Source organism: Pelobates fuscus, chromosome 4 (genome assembly GCF_036172605.1).
Source record: "Pelobates fuscus isolate aPelFus1 chromosome 4, aPelFus1.pri, whole genome shotgun sequence".
NCBI classification, from domain to species: domain Eukaryota; kingdom Metazoa; phylum Chordata; class Amphibia; order Anura; family Pelobatidae; genus Pelobates; species Pelobates fuscus.
In genome coordinates this window covers 91,767,250-91,784,238 of record NC_086320.1, presented here as the reverse complement: position 1 = coordinate 91,784,238, position 16,989 = coordinate 91,767,250, and the positions used below count along the sequence as shown (strand labels likewise).

Here is a 16,989-nt window from a genome sequence, read left to right as displayed (position 1 = left end):
CTGGGTCAGGGTTGGAGATCATTCGGCTATTCTTCGGAACTGTTGGGGCCTCCCCAACGTGTGGGTTGTGCGCCTCTTCTGGCTTGGTTGCGTAGTGGTTCGGGTACCTCGGGCTGGTTCGGACGCTGTGGAGGTTGATCCAGGATCCAGTTGCGGATGGCGACCGGAGGTAGGTCTAAGGCTCTCAGGAAGCTTGGGATGTCGTTGGGCCACCTCAGGGAGCTCCACGTGTTACCTTTTTTGGCCTGGAGGCTGAAGGGGAAGCCCCATTTGTAGGGTATGCGCTTCTCCTGGAGGATGTGAGTGAGCGGCCGCAGAGCCCTCCGTGCATCCAGTGTGAGGGAGGACAGGTCCTGATATAGCGATATTTCGGCTTCACGAAAGATGATGGATTGTGGGCGAGCCGCTCTCATGATGGCCTCCTTAAGTTGAAAAGATAGAAGGCAGCATATCACATCACGTGGGAGGCCATCTCTCCTAGGGGGACGGAGGGCCCTGTGGTCGCGCTCTATCTGGTAGTTATCGGAGGCTGCCTCACCCAAGATGTGGGAAAATAGCTGCGTGAGAATGTCACCCAGGTCCTCATGGTCGGCTTCAGGCAGGCCTCTGACTCTGTTATTTCGTCGCCCCCTGTTGTCTAAATCCTCCACCTGCCTGCGAAGTTCGAGTAGCACAGAGACCTGCCTGGCCGTGGCATAGTCGGCTCATTGGGAGTGCTGAATGGCCTGCAAGTTCTCAGTCTCTAGCTCTGTGACCCGTTCTTCAAGGGCTGTGAGGTCCCTGCGTACCTCCATAATCTCTTCTCGGATTGCAGCCCTCAGCTCCGCCACCATGGTGGTTTTATCTTTCTTGGAGAGCATATTAGCCGAGATTGCCGCTAGTTCGGCGGTGATATTCGACAGTGCATCTCCCCTAGCTGAGCCCAGCTCCGGATCGGCTCCGCTTTCAGCTCCGGGTGATGCGGCCGCCATTTTGTCTGCGGGCCTCGTGGCGCGGGAGCCGTCCGGGGTGGAGAGAAAGTCGTCCATCGTTCCGGCGAGCTTCCTTGGCGGGCTGTTGCCCGACGGTCCTGGGGTGCCTTGGCGTCTTGTATTCCCCATTTTAAGTATGCTCGAAGGCATTTATTAGGGGCTTTGTGGGTCGAGGTCGCGGAGCTCCGTAAGTGTGCGACCTACTCCATTCACCGGCAAGCCACGCCCCCCCAGTATCCTCTTCTTACTATAGTAAGGACCCAGTTGTCTGTGGTGGTATTTTCTCCACTCGGAAGCGAAAATCAGAAGTCTTCTTCCTATTGCTAGCATCATAATCTGTGATCTTTAGTCTTTCCAGTGAATATTCCTTTTTTTTTTTTGTTCTGTAATCAAATGTTTGTCTTTGGTTTCCTCTTGATATGCGCCTACGAAAGGAATCTCTGTAGGAAACTTGCTTCTATACAAAAAGGTCTTCCTATACAAAAGGTCTATCCAGGTGTGACCCAAAGTGTTTCCCCTTGTTCAATTATATGGAATAAAGGGAATTCTTTGAAGAGGAGTCCGCTGACCAGTTTGAGCCATTCTACACGTCTGGCCCCGGTGGAGAAGCCCATAGCTTTGGCTGATAGCTTCTGCCATGGAAACTTAAATAAAATCTAATGTTATTTGAATGTTCTGTAAAAAGTTTTACAGTGTCTTCTTTGGATTCAACCAAATAATATTTGTCAAGGCATTGACAACATAACAATACACACAATATACTAAATATAAACCTCACCTTCTCCGCTAGCTCAGCAGGAGTAATATTTGGTTCATAAGGGATAGGATCACCAAGGTATGTACGGAGTTTCACCGGAAAGCCTCCATAAATAAGAACAAGTGGAAACTTGAACCTTTCATAAAGCCATCTGGATACCCCTTATAGAGAAAAATAGAGAAGTGGAATTTAAACATGCCTCTTGTATAGATGTCTGTTCATTTTATTAAAAAGATACAATGAAAATTATTACAGATTTGCAAATAAATTAATTTTACTGAGCTAAATTGTAGTTCTTTTTAATTAAGAGTCCTGACATTTTAGATTTGATTACAGTTGAGACAGACAGGAAATATTGCTCATGAGCAAAATAGAAAAACACATCTATTGCGTATAGTATTTACAACCATTGCAATTCATATATCTTACGCAAGACTCCAAGTGATCGAAATCCTTCACGTATGTTTTGCGTGAACATAGGGATGATGGGCTAGAAAAAAAAAAAAAAAAAAGCACACATGGAGTAGATTAGTTTTTTCAATTTTAGGAAAGTATTCATAGACCTGGATTTATACAACAAATAATGTATCCATCCTCTCTCGAACAACTCATCTTTTAATTTGGAAATATGTTATGAATGAACACACACACACACCTTTTTCCCCCCCCACAACGTGCTGGTCTTGGCGCGACTTGATTAGTTTTGATGATCTCAGCCAATCCAATGCTTCCCCTTATAGGAAAGCATTGGGAGACTATTGTGCATGCGTAGCAAAACTCCTATTTTACAGTAAACCTACAATCAAAAGTCACTACAATTGTTACTCCACTTTACCACACTACCATTTATTACACTTACCACTTTAGCATCAATGGCCACTTGTGCAAAACCTGTGCGATTCCTCCAAACGAGGACATAGTTTTCATCACTAAATAGTGCCTCTCGTACTCCGCCTGGTGAGATAGCCAAGATGTGGCCATTTTTCAGAGACTTCACACATTCCTCCTTTGGTCCATGGATCACATTAAATAGCTCAAGCAATGGCCTAAATCCTACGATGAAAAATAATAGAAGATGTAATTACTGTAGAACATACAGTGTCAACGTTGACAAATTTAAGATGCTAAATAATATTGTCAGCGCTTGACAAATTTAAAACCTCTTTAGATTAGAAAAACCATTGCCTCAGAGTGGAAATCTATTCACAAGCAGGACTATACATAGGACACAAAGGTCATGCGTTTAGACTAGAAGAAAGAAGATTTAGTAAGAACAATAAGGATGCGGAATTCTCTGCCTGAAGAAGTGGTTTTATCAGAGTCCATACAGATGTTTAAACAGCAACTAGATGCATACTTGCAAAAACAGAATATTCAATTATATAAAAAACAAACAAAAAAAAACCCAAAACTTTTAACTGTAGGGCAATAGCTTCTTGATCCAAGGATAAGTCTGACTGCCATTCTGGGATCAAGAGGGATTTTTTCCAAGTTTGTTGCAGAATTGGAAGTGTGTCAAACTGGGTTTTTTTTTGCCTTCTTTTGAATCAACAATAAATTAGCTCAGCCATATTCTCCTAACCAAGCTCCGGAGAGAAAATGTGGAAAGATTGGTGCTACTCATAGGTTACCAGAAAGCCCAAGAAATGTTACAGAATGCAGGTGTGATGCTGATGCTACTTCAACCCGATAGTTACAAGCATATATTTGGAGTAGCATGAGTGAAAAGGGTGTATTTGAAAAGGGAGAATTTTACTTTAGGTTATAGCCTGCTGCCCTCTCCCCCATGATGCCTAGTCATCAATTAAAACAAATGACCAACTCCTTAGTCCTTGAGTTATGCAGTTAATTTGTCTACACAAGCTCCCATCACCGATTGTTTTAATTGTAGAGCGATACTACGCAAGTCTACCATTATGATATAGCTAAACCCCTGCTAGGAGAGGATTCATGGAATGTTATCAGCAGCTGTTAAAATAACGAGAGCAACAGGAATGGCTGACCCACTTCCTGTCCTTTGTTTCTTTTATGTGTCCCTCTACCTGTACCGTAGAACATTTTTTTTTTACATTAAAATGGTGATTGTCAGACCGTTTTGTACATATAAAGGACTCGCCTGTCTGTATGTCATCTATTTCACAAATGTACAGTTTCAGCCCAAAAGCAAGCAGAAACGGAAGCTCTTACAAAGAAGGACAAAAACAAGTCAAGATTTTAATGGTTTTGCTGTACACAAGGTGACCCTTTTACAAGAAGACATATTCAAATACTAAGCCTTACTATATCCAAAATCATGTTCGGTCTCTTTGTGCATTTCAGACAAAGAATCGGTGTTCTGTGTAGATGAAGTGTGTATGCCTCCAGTCTGCTCTGGCTACTAATAGGATTCGTGACAATGAGAGGAAGGAGAAATCTCACTCGATAGTAGTGTAAGAAGATTTTGAACCCACTGAACTTTACCGGCAAGTAGTTTTAGATGTTGAAAATAATTGGCTAAACTCAGCTATGGTACTTTAAGTCTTTTCCAGATCAATATCACAGTTATGAACCAGTTTAAAAATAAAATTCCAAAATGAGAAAGTTTGATAAAAAAAAACTAAAACTAAAATAAGTTTAGTTTTTTTAGGCAGAGACCTTTTGGAAGTTGAAATGCACTGCACCAATGTATAGGTTAGTTCTGTTAATTAGTAGGTTAGTTATACAGTGCCAACATATTCGACAGTGCTGCACAATATGTAAAACAAAACAAACAATTCCAACAAGACATAATAAATAGAAACAGTATGTGAAGAGGGCCCTGCCCAAACCAACTTACTATCTAAGAGTAATTACAGTTACGTCAGATGAGGTTTCTGTTAATAATTGTATTTATTTTTTCCGGTTATTAATCTTGTTAGATTTCATCCCTCCAAACCTGCAGGGTTTCCTTACACACACACACAAAAAAAAAAAGTAAAAAGTAAAGGAACACTATTGGATCAGGAACACAAACATGTATTGCTGACATATAGTGTTTAACCCACCATCAAGGTGCCCCCCCCCCCCCCCGAAGCTTATTTCCAGAGCTGTGTGAGTCTGCCGGCGCTGGCTCCGCCCCCTTTGTGACATCATCAGAATGGCTGCTTTTTTTTAGCCAATCCAATGCTATCCCAGAGGGAAAGCATTTGGATTGGCTAAAAACCGGCATGAGGCCAATCAGGACCTCATAGAGATGCATTTAATCAGCCAAAAGTAAAAAAAAAAAAAAATGGGGGCGTGGCCTGGAGCGGAACGCGAGCGGTCGCATGTAAGGCTTGCTCCGTGAAAATTTAGGCCCTCGCACAGAAATTAAGACCCAAACACCCAGGAAAACAGCACCAACGGGCTTACCTGACTATGTCCCACCAAAAAGGAAAGAGCGTCCGAAAAGCAGGATAAGCTGCATTTTTTCGGGACGAAACAGGGTCAGACAAGGGGAGCACCGCTGATGGAGGAATCTCAAGATGGCGCCGAAGCGGACAGTGATCAAGGGGCAGCACCGGACCCAACAGGCCTGATACTCACAGCAGAAAGCCTGCAGGCGATGTTTGATAATATGGCTACAAAGCTACAGGACACGCTGCAGAGATCGTTTACAGAGCTCCGCACGGATATCAAGTCGCTGGGTATGCGCACATCTGAGTTGGAATCCAGTATGGCGGAACACGTGGAGGCCCATAACCGCCTTGCAACTAAAGTGGAGGGGGCCTGGGACCGAATATGAGGCAAAATTGGCAGACCTAGAAGATAGGGCACGCCGGAGTAATCTGCGTCTGCGGAATATCCCTGAGAATATAATCCCACAAGACTTACCGGCATATGCCACCGAACTTTTCCGCCTCCTGGTCCCAGACCTACCGCCTGATGTCCTGCTCATGGACAGAATTCACAGAGTGGCGAAACCACACTATCTGCCCGCAGACATGCCCAGAGATGTGGTCCTTAAAATGCATTACTACCACGCCAAAGAGGCGATCATGAAAGCTAGCCGCACGCACAAAGACTTACCAGCTACCTACCAAAAAATCAAAGTCTTTGCAGACATATCGGCAATGATACTCAAGAAGAGGAAATCATTCAACACCATCACCGAAATACTCAGAAGCAACAACATTGCATACAGGTGGGGATACCCGACCAAACTGCTGATTCACAGAAATGGGACCCTCAGCGCCATTGGCACACCAGAAGAAGGACTGCAAACGCTAAAAACATGGGGATTTAACCCACCAGCACAACAACCGGAGGCCCAAGCAACGGCGAGACTACCCCATACATGGAAGAAAACCCGTAAATAGCTGCTGAGACATGAACTGAGTCATAACCACAGACTTACCTGGGTCGCAAGAACAATGTAATGTATAATTTCCGCACACTTACGAATGTAGACTAGTGCCCTGATAGCACACACATTTAAAACGAACTAGAGGCTCTGGAAACAGCCTTACAAACGGGAATGATGAGGGGAAAGGTTAGACGGATAATGCTGCAAATACCCGTACTTTAATACCCACTGGCCATTTAATTGCCCTTATAGATGCACACAAGAGGGGAAGCTGGAGGGGCATTGTCTGTATCTGTGACGGTAACAAGGCGTGACAACAGAGTACGCTCTTACGAGAGCCACAACCCATAGATTAGCTTAAGCGGATCAATAGTTTATACACTTTAGGGTCATCAGACTTAATAACTACCGTATTTGCGAGGGCCGACCTCGCGGAAGCTAAACCACCCGGGCTCGAAGCTCTTTGCTCCGACCCCCACGGCACCTGTAACAGGTGCCGAGCCATATTTTTGGCAACTGTGAATATATAACTGTATGTTTAGAAAAATTTTGGTATGTTGTTATATACTATGTTCTCCCCCAGTTATACGCCCCTTCCCTTCCCTCCTCCCAACACTTAAGGGCCCAGTGGGTCGCCCTTCCACACTAGCCATCACGTCTCATGTTGCACTCGATGGGATCCCTGCACTGGGGATAGGCCCCGGTGAGGGGAACTTAAGGTCCATTGTTATGCTATTGTGGGATTCCAGGGAGGGGAACTGCCTCGCTCGAACGAGCTGGGAGAGGCAGGCCTTCCCAAAAAATAAAGGTCAACTGGTAGTATACAGGTACTTCCCATATATGACACCATAAAGATCTATAGCCACAACGTAAGGGGTTTGAATCTCCCAGTACAGAGGCATCTACTAGGTAGAGACATACGGAAAACCAATGCCGACATAATATGCCTACAAGAGACTCACTTTAGAGGGACAAATCACCCCTGCATACTGACGGACAGCCACCCGTACCAATATCACTCTACCTCACAAACAAAATCTAAAGGGGTTTCTACCCTTATAAGCAGAAAGGTGGCCTTTGAACTGATACTAGGACACTGACAAAGAGGGCAGGTACGTCATTATAGTGGGACGCATAAACAATGCTCTCTACACGATAGTAAATATCTACACACCTAACACAAACCAAAGAAATTTCCTCCACATGATAATAAAAAAAATAAAATGGCCGCGGGCGGTGAGGGAGCAGTGATCTCCCTGCTCAGCTCCTTGCGCGCACAGCTATGATGTTGATACATTATGTCTAAGGGTTCCACAGGAAAAAATAATTGGGAACCCCTGTCCTAGAGGCAATGTAAACACTGCCTTTTCTCTGAAAAAGGCAGTGTTTACATGAAAAAAAGCCTGAAGGGAACTATTATACTCACCAGAACAACTACATTAAGTCCCTTTAAACAAAAAAAATTAATTATGCTTTACAAAATGTGATGACTTCCTTACCCACAAAAGGTATGCAATTTCTATATTTCAGTGTATGTTAATCTGAGAGTGTCATTGTGAATCTGTGTGTATTGCAATGTGTGAGCACAGCCCTTTATTCAAACACCAACATTACACACAAATACATATATAAAGCAACATAGAGTGTAGTATTTACATGGAAAATTAGGTTATAGGGTACAAATGCATTGTAATAGACCAAGAGCACGGATCCCAAGTTGCCTATAACACTGTGGATTTATTCATTTATAAAATATTGTACCAAAATTTGTATACAAAATTTAACATAGAACAGGCAGGAAATATATAATCAACCATGACAGGTGCATCTTTGTGGTTATAGAGTGAAATATGGCTTGTCTATGCTATGTGGCACAAGAAACTCGCAAGACCCCAAGTAAGTTGTCAAACCACGTTAAACTAGTTTAACAGCTTACTGTTAAGATGTGCCAGAGCACAACTGGGACCATAATCACTACAGTGTGTTTTATTTTTTTTTGTGCTTGGAGCATTTTAAGAATATATCTGCCATAGATGAGAGAGAGATAATTATATATATATATATATATATATATATATATATATATATTGATTATATATATATATATATATATACACACACATACATACAGATAGATAGAGATATATATATCCCCCCCCCCCAAAAAAAAAAACCCACACACTTTAGAGCATAGTAGACACTTGCTGTATCTACCAAGTCCTATTCACCACTGTACACAATGATCACATTAAGTATGTGTTTATATTTAATCAAAGGTAAGCTCAATAATTTGTTAGCTAAATTATATAACTAAAACCCTTCAGTCTGATTATGTTCAAATACTTAAGGGACACGCCAGGCACCGTAAGGGATTAAACTGTTCTCAAATGGTTTAACCCAAAATTCTGTGTTCCAGCACCGGATCTTCCTGCCCCTCTGTTTGCTTAGATTCTGGAAACCGGAAGGTTTGGGCAGCGGCACTGCTGATTGGCTAAGAGAGGGCAGCTGATGCTTTCAGCCAATCAGTGACTCCCCATTCAGAAAACTGTCTTGAGAAAGGTACGTTTCTTTTCAAGACTGTTTGAGGAATGGGGAGCCACTGATTGGCTGTAAGTGTCAGCTGATCGCTCTCAGCAGCATCACTGCCCAGCATTCCCGTTTGCAGAATTTGAGCAAGAGGAAGGAAAGAAGTAGAGAGATCTGGCGCTGGCACACAGACTTTGCTGCTAAAACATCCAGATTAGTTTAACCCCTAAAGGTGAGCCAGTGTCATGGGCCTCCAGGCACCATTACAATTTAATTTTAAATAAAAGTTTTTAATGGTACTCATAAAAGTTAACTAGTTTTTATGTTTAGAATATATGGCTCTGTAGCTGCATAGAGATCATGGCAGGCATAGATCAGTAGTGGCTAAATTCTTACAGAAAGTCAAATGAATTGTATATCAATGCCAACTCTTGAACAAAACACACAATAATGGTAAAGGTAAACCAAATACCAAAGTCCAGGGCGCCACAATCACTATGTGTACCAGCATGTCTCCGATAGAATGATAAGTCAGACAATTATAGCCGGAAAACCAGTCTTATAAAAAGATAATTTATTTAATTCAAAAGAAAAATAAAACACATAAGATACATAAAATAAAAAAAACAGCCTAATTGGCTAAAATACCAGCTGCATACCAGAAGGGTCTTTGGCTAAAAGACCCTTCTGGTATGCAGCTGGTCTTTTAGCCAATTAGGCTGTTTTGTTTTTTTTTGTTGTTTTTCTTTTTATGTACCTTATGCGTTTTATTTTTCTTTTGAATTAAATAAATTATCTTTTTATAAGACTGATTTTCCGTCTATAATTGTCTCAGACTTATCATTCTATCAGAGACAGGATGGTACACATAGTGATTGTGGCGCCCTGGACTTTAGTATTTGGTTTACCTTTACCATTATTGTGTGTTTTGTATTTACTTGGAGTTAGGAGTGACTTTGAACCAGAGGCTTGCCGGCATATTGTGTTTGTTCTATTCCCCTATCCACCTGGCTTTTTCTTTTTTCAACTCTTGAACAAGGCTGTCTAATTGTAGTGCATGTGAATGCAAAGGATAGTGTTATATACAGATAATTGGTAGCATTCTCAAACTGTAAGGTCACATCTTGAATTGTATGACTGCAGTGAGTTAAATGTAATATTTCTGCACATCTTATTTGTATTTTTCTAGACAATTACCAGGTAGTTTGAAAAGAAAGTGATCCGCCACAGAGTGAATGGCTATTCCCTTGAGTAGAATAACCTTTGTCACAAAGTAATAATAGTCCACAGGAAGTGCTCCATGGTAGTACACAATCAGAGCAGGTCCATCATCAGGTAGTTTCTCGAGACCATGGATTTCATAACCTGTACAGGTGGAGACCAAGAAACCTGCATTATAGTGGTTACAAGAAAAAAAAAAAAAAAAAAAAAAAAAACCACATGTTAAATCCATATTAGCAGAATGTTTGGTGAGAAGGATCAATTAATATGAGAAAATAATGTAAGGATTCACGTCTGGTAGCCAGTCATAAAAAACGTCATTGGTCAGGAGTGGAATGGCGGAGTGAACTTTTTTAGTCATACTAGTCTATATAAATCTTCCCAGCAATCCCAGAATGCTGGGAAATGTCTGTAAGAACGACAGACACATACAGGGTTAATGAGCGTTGTTGGAAATTTGAAATTTAAGGATAAAAGTAACCAAATTGAAGCAGTTGGTCTCCTATTGCCTGACATTAAAGAAACACTATAATGTCAGGTATTCAAACATGTATTCCTCACATGATAGTGTTAAACTAACTGTTTAAGTTACCGGCTCCCCTTCCCCTTAAAAAGCATATTTAAACTTACCTTCCTTCCCCCCCTCCCACACCATGGTGGTTTAGCAGTGGCTGGCCCCGCTTCCATGGCTGAGATTATCAATCATGATTTTAGCCAATCCAATACATTCAATCAATACATCTCTATGGGGACGTTCAGAGTCTCCATGCACACAGGATGCACACTGTGCAGCACTGGACTAGGAAGTATCACTAGTGGTTGCATGAGCAACTGCCACTAAATGTGTTACTAGGCAGCAATGTAAACAACTGAAAAAAAGTTTACATTGAAAAGCGTGCGGGGACAGACTATAGACAGCAGAACCACCTTTAAATTTGAAATTCCCATTGAATTTGCTTTCTTGACAAGTCTCATTTTGGTAAATAACTGATAGTTTTTGCATCTGTCCAATGGTTGACAAAACTGGTGGAAAAAATAAATAAATGTCTGTGGCAACTTAAATGGTTTGCACATTCAAAATGCATATCTCTGCACTAGGTGTCATATATGTACAGATAACATAATCCATTAGATGTTTCATTAATGGTTTCTTATCTAAATGCCAACCTGCAACTAACGGAAACCAAACATTAAAAGTTTAGAAAATAAAATGGCTTATTTGGAAAAATTATGATTTTACAATTCTTTCACAGCTTAGCTATTTTTTACTTTCATTTCACTGTCTCCTTTAATTTTTAAACAGTCATACTTAAATACATTAAATATACACATTGCATCTACCATTACTAGCAAGATTGCTCATTTTTTTTATCTATTACGGTTAATATTAAATGTAAACAAACGTTAAGTACTTTGGCAGTACAAGACAGATGTTTACCATGCCATATTGTAGCATGCCCATCCCAAAGAGTTGCCAGCGTTTTCCGTGCGCCATCCCATATACTGTTTGAATAAGCCTCTTTCAACTCGTTTTTTCGCTTGTATACTTGGAGGAAGAGGATGGAGAGGTAAAAAAATAGGATAAAGAATAAGGGTAATATGAATACTATTATGAGTGGTGTGAAGACCCACAAGAGATAGGCTACATAGTTCAAGTAGTCTTCCAGATTATCCATTTCTATCCACTTCAAGCACAACTGCATGACGCAAGTCAGATAAGTGAGCGATGGTTCCACAACGCATGACTCATTACTGGCCTCCATCTTCTGTACAAAAGCCAAATCACGGAATAGTTGCCAGGCTCCACAGACACTTCTTCACATTCTTAAACAAAGAAGACATTTAGGTCAAGAAAGAATTGAGGGATTAGTATCTATAATGCTAGACATACTGGAGGAGGATACGATCTTGTGGTGTATCTGCTGATAGTTTCACCAACATAATGATTATAAAGTTATCTAATCACAATTTGAATTAGGAATGGGTATAAACACATACATCAGAGTTGTACGTTAATCCCTGGAGCCCCACAATATACATTTTTAACAAGTTTCGGCTACATTTCACTATTTGGCCACCCAAGCCAAAGGAGACTTCCACACAGTTTATTGATGACAGGATCACTTTAACGATGTATACTTTGTAACTATAGCACTTGGGAAGTTGAAGCAAATTACCTCTGGTGATTCCTGCTACTGTTACATTATAGCAACTAGTTGTATAACTTCCAACTGTGGAAGGTTTGCAATCTGGACATCACTGTTTGGTTACTATGCCACCAATGAAAACGTGCATGCATGTAATTATGCATTTTTTTTATTGGGGTATATCTAAAACAGCTTTGAAAAGCTGCAGATCTCGTCTGAAACCTTTGCAAGCCCTCCTTTTCTAATCCAGCCCAGACTTCCTGCAGCTGTTCAATCACATACTTCACAATGCAACTCAATCAGAAGTCTTTGCAAGACAGGTTTTTCTGAGCAATTGTCTCTTGAATTTAGCTCTACAAATAAACTAATTTTAAAGGAGCACTTTAGGGTCAGGAACACAAACATATATTCCTGACCCTATAGTGCAAAACCCACCATTCACCCTCACCCCCCTTAAAAGCAATGAAAACTCACCTTATTTCCAGCGCCACGCGGGTCCACTGGCACCGTCCTCTTGGTGACATGACAATTGCAGATTTTTAGCCAATCCAATGCCTTCCCATAGGGAAAGGGGGCGGAGCCAACACACAGTTTTGGCCAATCAGCACCCTGAATCAATGCATCTCTATGAGGAAAATTCAGCTTTCCCATGCAGAGCGTGGAGACGCTGAACGGCAGTGCTGCCTACTGAGCCAGGAAGCACCTCCAGTGGCCATCTGAGGAGTGGCCACTTGGAGGTGTCCCTAGGGGCAATGTAAACACTGCTTTTTTCCCCCTGAAATGGCAGTGTTTGCATTAAAATGCCTGAAGGCAATGATTATACTCACCAGAACAACTACAGTAAGCTGTAGTTGTTCTGGTGACTATAGTGTCCCTTTAAGGTTTTTTTTTTTTGGTTTTTTTTAGCACGACCAAGAATCCTCTAATCCTTAAAGCAGACAATTTGTTTCCACTAAATTATATTCAAAATGCAAATGGGAAAGTTGGTTAAGTAACATTTCGTGGTTATTGCTCTCGGTTTTTTGTTTTTGGACTTTGTCAAATCCTGCAAGGCTGTGCTTGCTTTTCCAACTACGGATGACTAAATCAAAATATTATTCCATCAGATTTCTTCCTAAACTTAAATGAGTTCCGTAAGTGAAGAATAGATTAGTTTCTTTAAAAAAAAAAAAGTTATATGAAAATGAAGTGAAAACAGAATAGACCAGAAATACTCACAGAAGGCAGCTCACATGCCTGGGTCAGCTGAACATTGTGTTCTGTAGGCTGAGGATTATGGCATCTTAAATAACCAAGGTTTTACAGGGCAGCTTCTAACTGGCATTTTTGGTAAGAAAGTGGCATCATCTACATTGATCTGGCATGTTAGTGTACTAAAAAAAAAATAAAGATATTGTTACGGGTAAACAAATGCCAAAACCACAACTTAACACAGATTTTTCAGCAGTCTTAAAGATGCATGCTGAGCACCAGCTACTATTCACTTTATGGCTTCAGCAGCATTAAATGTGTCATTATTAGGACTTAATTTTCAGAGTGTCATTGTCAGCCAATGAATTAAGTCCCAATAGAGATAAAACTGAAAATGCTAAAGCAGGAATGGGCAATTCTGCTTTAGTAATATGACAGAAGACTAGAAGGACTGTGGGTGAACAGGTGACAGTGTCAAATTGTTCAAAAATGATTTAACTCATTACCATAAGATGGTGCTAGGGGGCTCTTTGCACCATAACTGCTATAATGGACTATGGTGCAGCTTTGAAGGAAAAACCACATGTTTTAGTGTATTATAATGCATGACAAACACTTATAAGGCATTTAAAATTACAAATATAATGCCTACACCGCTGAATGTCTTTTTCACAAGTTTTTAACCCGATAATAAATCTCACAACTCTGCAGTCCACATCAGCTATGAAGAGCTGGGATAATGACCCATCAATCAATCAGGAATGCAAAGTGAATTTCACCTTCAAGACCTAACTAGCCACACTGGAAACATTCGCCAAGTAAGCTTTGCTTCAAGTTCACCAAGTGTGGCCTTAAATTTAAAATTCACTTTTAATTCCCAACAAATTTCACTTTAATAAATAACCCTGATAATGTTCATGTTAAGTAGCTATTTACAGTCAGTCAGTCACTGTCACCGACAAGTGTGGTTCTCGTCTGTTCCCAGCCCTAAGTGGATGAAGAGTGGTGAACAGCTAAATGGAACAGGAACTGCCATTTTCATTCACCACTATAAAAGGGTTTATAGGAAATGTACTGCAGACAACATTCTGAGCATGGTCTGAAAAACCTGAACTGCCAAAATGTGAAAAGTTGAAGTCTTTTTCAGATCAGCAATTTTCGCTCAAAATTTGGCTGATTTGAGCTACATACCTTGCAGTTAAAGTAGCACATTAAATAGATGAAGGATTCAAGTTAAATTCACATTTTGATCCAAATAGCAACATGGAAAAGGATTTCCAAATCTACTATGTCAGCCATATTCTGCCTACATTTGATATCCCTGGTGAATTCACACAAATGAATTGATTAGTCAATAATAACATTTTTTAAAGGGACATTCCAAGCGCCATAAAATCTACAGAGTACTGTAGTATTTATATTGCCATGAGTGCTCTGGCACCTACCCTCCACTGTAAGTAGTCAAACCGTTATAGAACGTTATGACTACTTACCTGTGATTCTCCATGCCCTGCTCTCCGCCTCAAAGCTTCTGTTGCAAGACTAGCTCTTTAGCCAATAGCATCAGTTGATTACTCTCAGGCAATGAACTAGACCCTGCACTGCTGGTAGTCGATCAGATATTACTGTAGGTGAAAGTTTAGGATCCAGTGATTATCAGTCAATGTGGTTTCATACAAGAACAGTGACTGAGTCACACCACACAAGTTTTAGACTTTTCTAAAATTAGAATATGTGTAAAGGAGTCATTATCAGACTGGAGCAATTTAAATGGAGTCCAAGAGAAATGGGATTATTTAAGAGTTGCACTGCTGAAAGCAAAAGAAAATTCCAATAGGCTTGTCAGGAAGAGCAGAAACCTCCCCCCCCCCCCCCCCCCCCACAAAAAAAAAACAAAAAAAACAACAACAACAACAAAAAACAAAAAAAAATAAAAAACACACTATGGTACTCCGCAGAAGTGGCCAAAATAGTAAAAAAAAAACTAAAAGATAGCATTTATTAATTATAAAAAACACAGAGTGAGGAAGACAGACAGATCATTAAGATTAGACAGAAAGATGCAAAGCAAGTTATAAGAGCCTCCAAATCACACACAGAAGAGAAAATAGCACAGTCACTAAGAAAGGGGGATAAAACATTTTTAGATACATAAATGAGAAAAGAAAAGTAAAACAAGGATTAGTTAGATTACAAACAAAAGAAGGAAAGTATGTAGAAGAGGATAAAGGTCTAGCTGACGGCCTCAATGAATATTTTTGTTCAGTATTTACAGATGAAAATAAAAGGAGAGGGACTTCAATTAAGAAAAAGGACCAATAACAAATGATTTGTTATGTGCGTTTACAGAGGAAGAGGTTCTATTTCAACTGTCAAAAGTAAAGACAAATAAGTCAATGGGCCTTGATGGAATACACCCAAAGTTATTAAAAGAGCTTAGTGGTGAACTAGCAAAACCCTTTACAGATTTATTTAACCAATATTTGTTATCATGAGTAGTCCCAGAAGATTGAAAACTAGAGAATGTTGTACCCAGTCACAAGAAAGGTAGTAGGGAGGAGTTGGGCAACTATAGGCCAGTAAGCCTTACTTCAGTAGTGGGGAAATTAATGGAAACCATGTTAAAGGATAGAATTGTTGAACATCTAAAATCACATGAATTTCAAGATCAGAGACAACATGCTTTTACTTCAGGGAGATCGTGCCAAAACTAATCTTATTGTTTTTTTTGATTGGGTACCGTATATACTAGAGTATAAGCCGACCCGAATATAAGCCGAGGCCCCTAATTTTACCCCAAAAAACTGGGAAAACTTATTGACTCGAGTATAAGACTAGGGTGGGTAATGCAGCAGCTACTGGTAAATTTCTAAATAAAATTAGATCCTAAAAAAATTATATTAATTGAATATTTATTTACAGTGTGTGTGTAAATACTGAATGCAGTGTGTGCGTATGAGTGCAGTGCGTGTATGAGTGCAGTGTGTGCGCGTATATATTAATTGAATATTTATTTCCAGTGTGTGTATATAATGAGTGCAGTGCGTGTGTGTGTGTGTATGAGTGCAGTGCGTGTGTGTGTGTATGAGTGCAGTGCGTGTGTGTGTGTATGAGTGCAGTGCGTGTGTGTGTGTATGAGTGCAGTGCGTGTGTGTGTGTATGAGTGCAGTGCGTGTGTATGAGTGCAGTGCGTGTGTATGAGTGCAGTGCGTGTGTGTGTATGAGTGCAGTGCGTGTGTGTGTATGAGTGCAGTGCGTGTGTGTGTATGAGTGCAGTGCGTGTGTGTGTATGAGTGCAGTGCGTGTGTGTGTATGAGTGCAGTGCGTGTGTGTGTATGAGTGCAGTGCGTGTGTGTGTATGTATGAGTGCAGTGTGTATGAGTGCAGTGTGTGTGATGTAGTGTGTGTGATGTAGTGTGTGTGATGTAGTGTGTGTGATGTAGTGTGTGTTTGTGTATGTGTTGGTGGGGGTGGGCATTTTGATATATTATTAATTATTATTTTACGTTTTATTTTTTAATATTATTATATTTTTTTATTATTATTTATTAACTGAATTATTAATTTGTATTATTTTTTTGTATTATTTTTTTTTCGTCCCCCCTCCCTGCTTGATACATAGCAGGGAGGGGGGCTCCTTCCCTGGTGGTCCAGTGTCATTGGTAGTTCAGTGGGGGGAGAGGGGGGCTGGCAGAGCTGTACTTACCTGTCCTGCAGTTCCTGTCAGCTCTCTCCTCCTCCGCGCGGTCTGTGCAGCTCCCTCTGTCAGCTCCCACTGTAAGTCTCGCGAGAGCCGCGGCTCTCGCGAGACTTACACTGGGAGCTGACCGAGGTGCTGAACGGACGGCGCGGAGGAGGAGAGAGCGGACAGGA

General features: G+C 40.8%; 1 protein-coding gene across 3 annotated transcripts in view; it reads right to left on the bottom strand.

Moving 5' to 3' along the window:
* Window positions 1-16,989, bottom strand: part of TMEM68 (transmembrane protein 68) — a 29,498-nt gene that overhangs the window by 8,726 nt on the left and 3,783 nt on the right. For all 3 annotated transcript variants that reach the window (XM_063451388.1, XM_063451389.1, XM_063451390.1), the window contains exons 2-7: window positions 13,144-13,298; window positions 11,217-11,602; window positions 9,755-9,922; window positions 2,588-2,781; window positions 2,158-2,218; window positions 1,750-1,889 (exon numbers count right to left, since the gene is read on the bottom strand). In XM_063451388.1, the coding sequence (XP_063307458.1) occupies window positions 1,750-1,889; window positions 2,158-2,218; window positions 2,588-2,781; window positions 9,755-9,922; window positions 11,217-11,541 (888 nt within the window). In that variant the 5' untranslated portion in view covers window positions 11,542-11,602; window positions 13,144-13,298. The remainder of the gene's footprint in view (window positions 1-1,749; window positions 1,890-2,157; window positions 2,219-2,587; window positions 2,782-9,754; window positions 9,923-11,216; window positions 11,603-13,143; window positions 13,299-16,989) is intronic.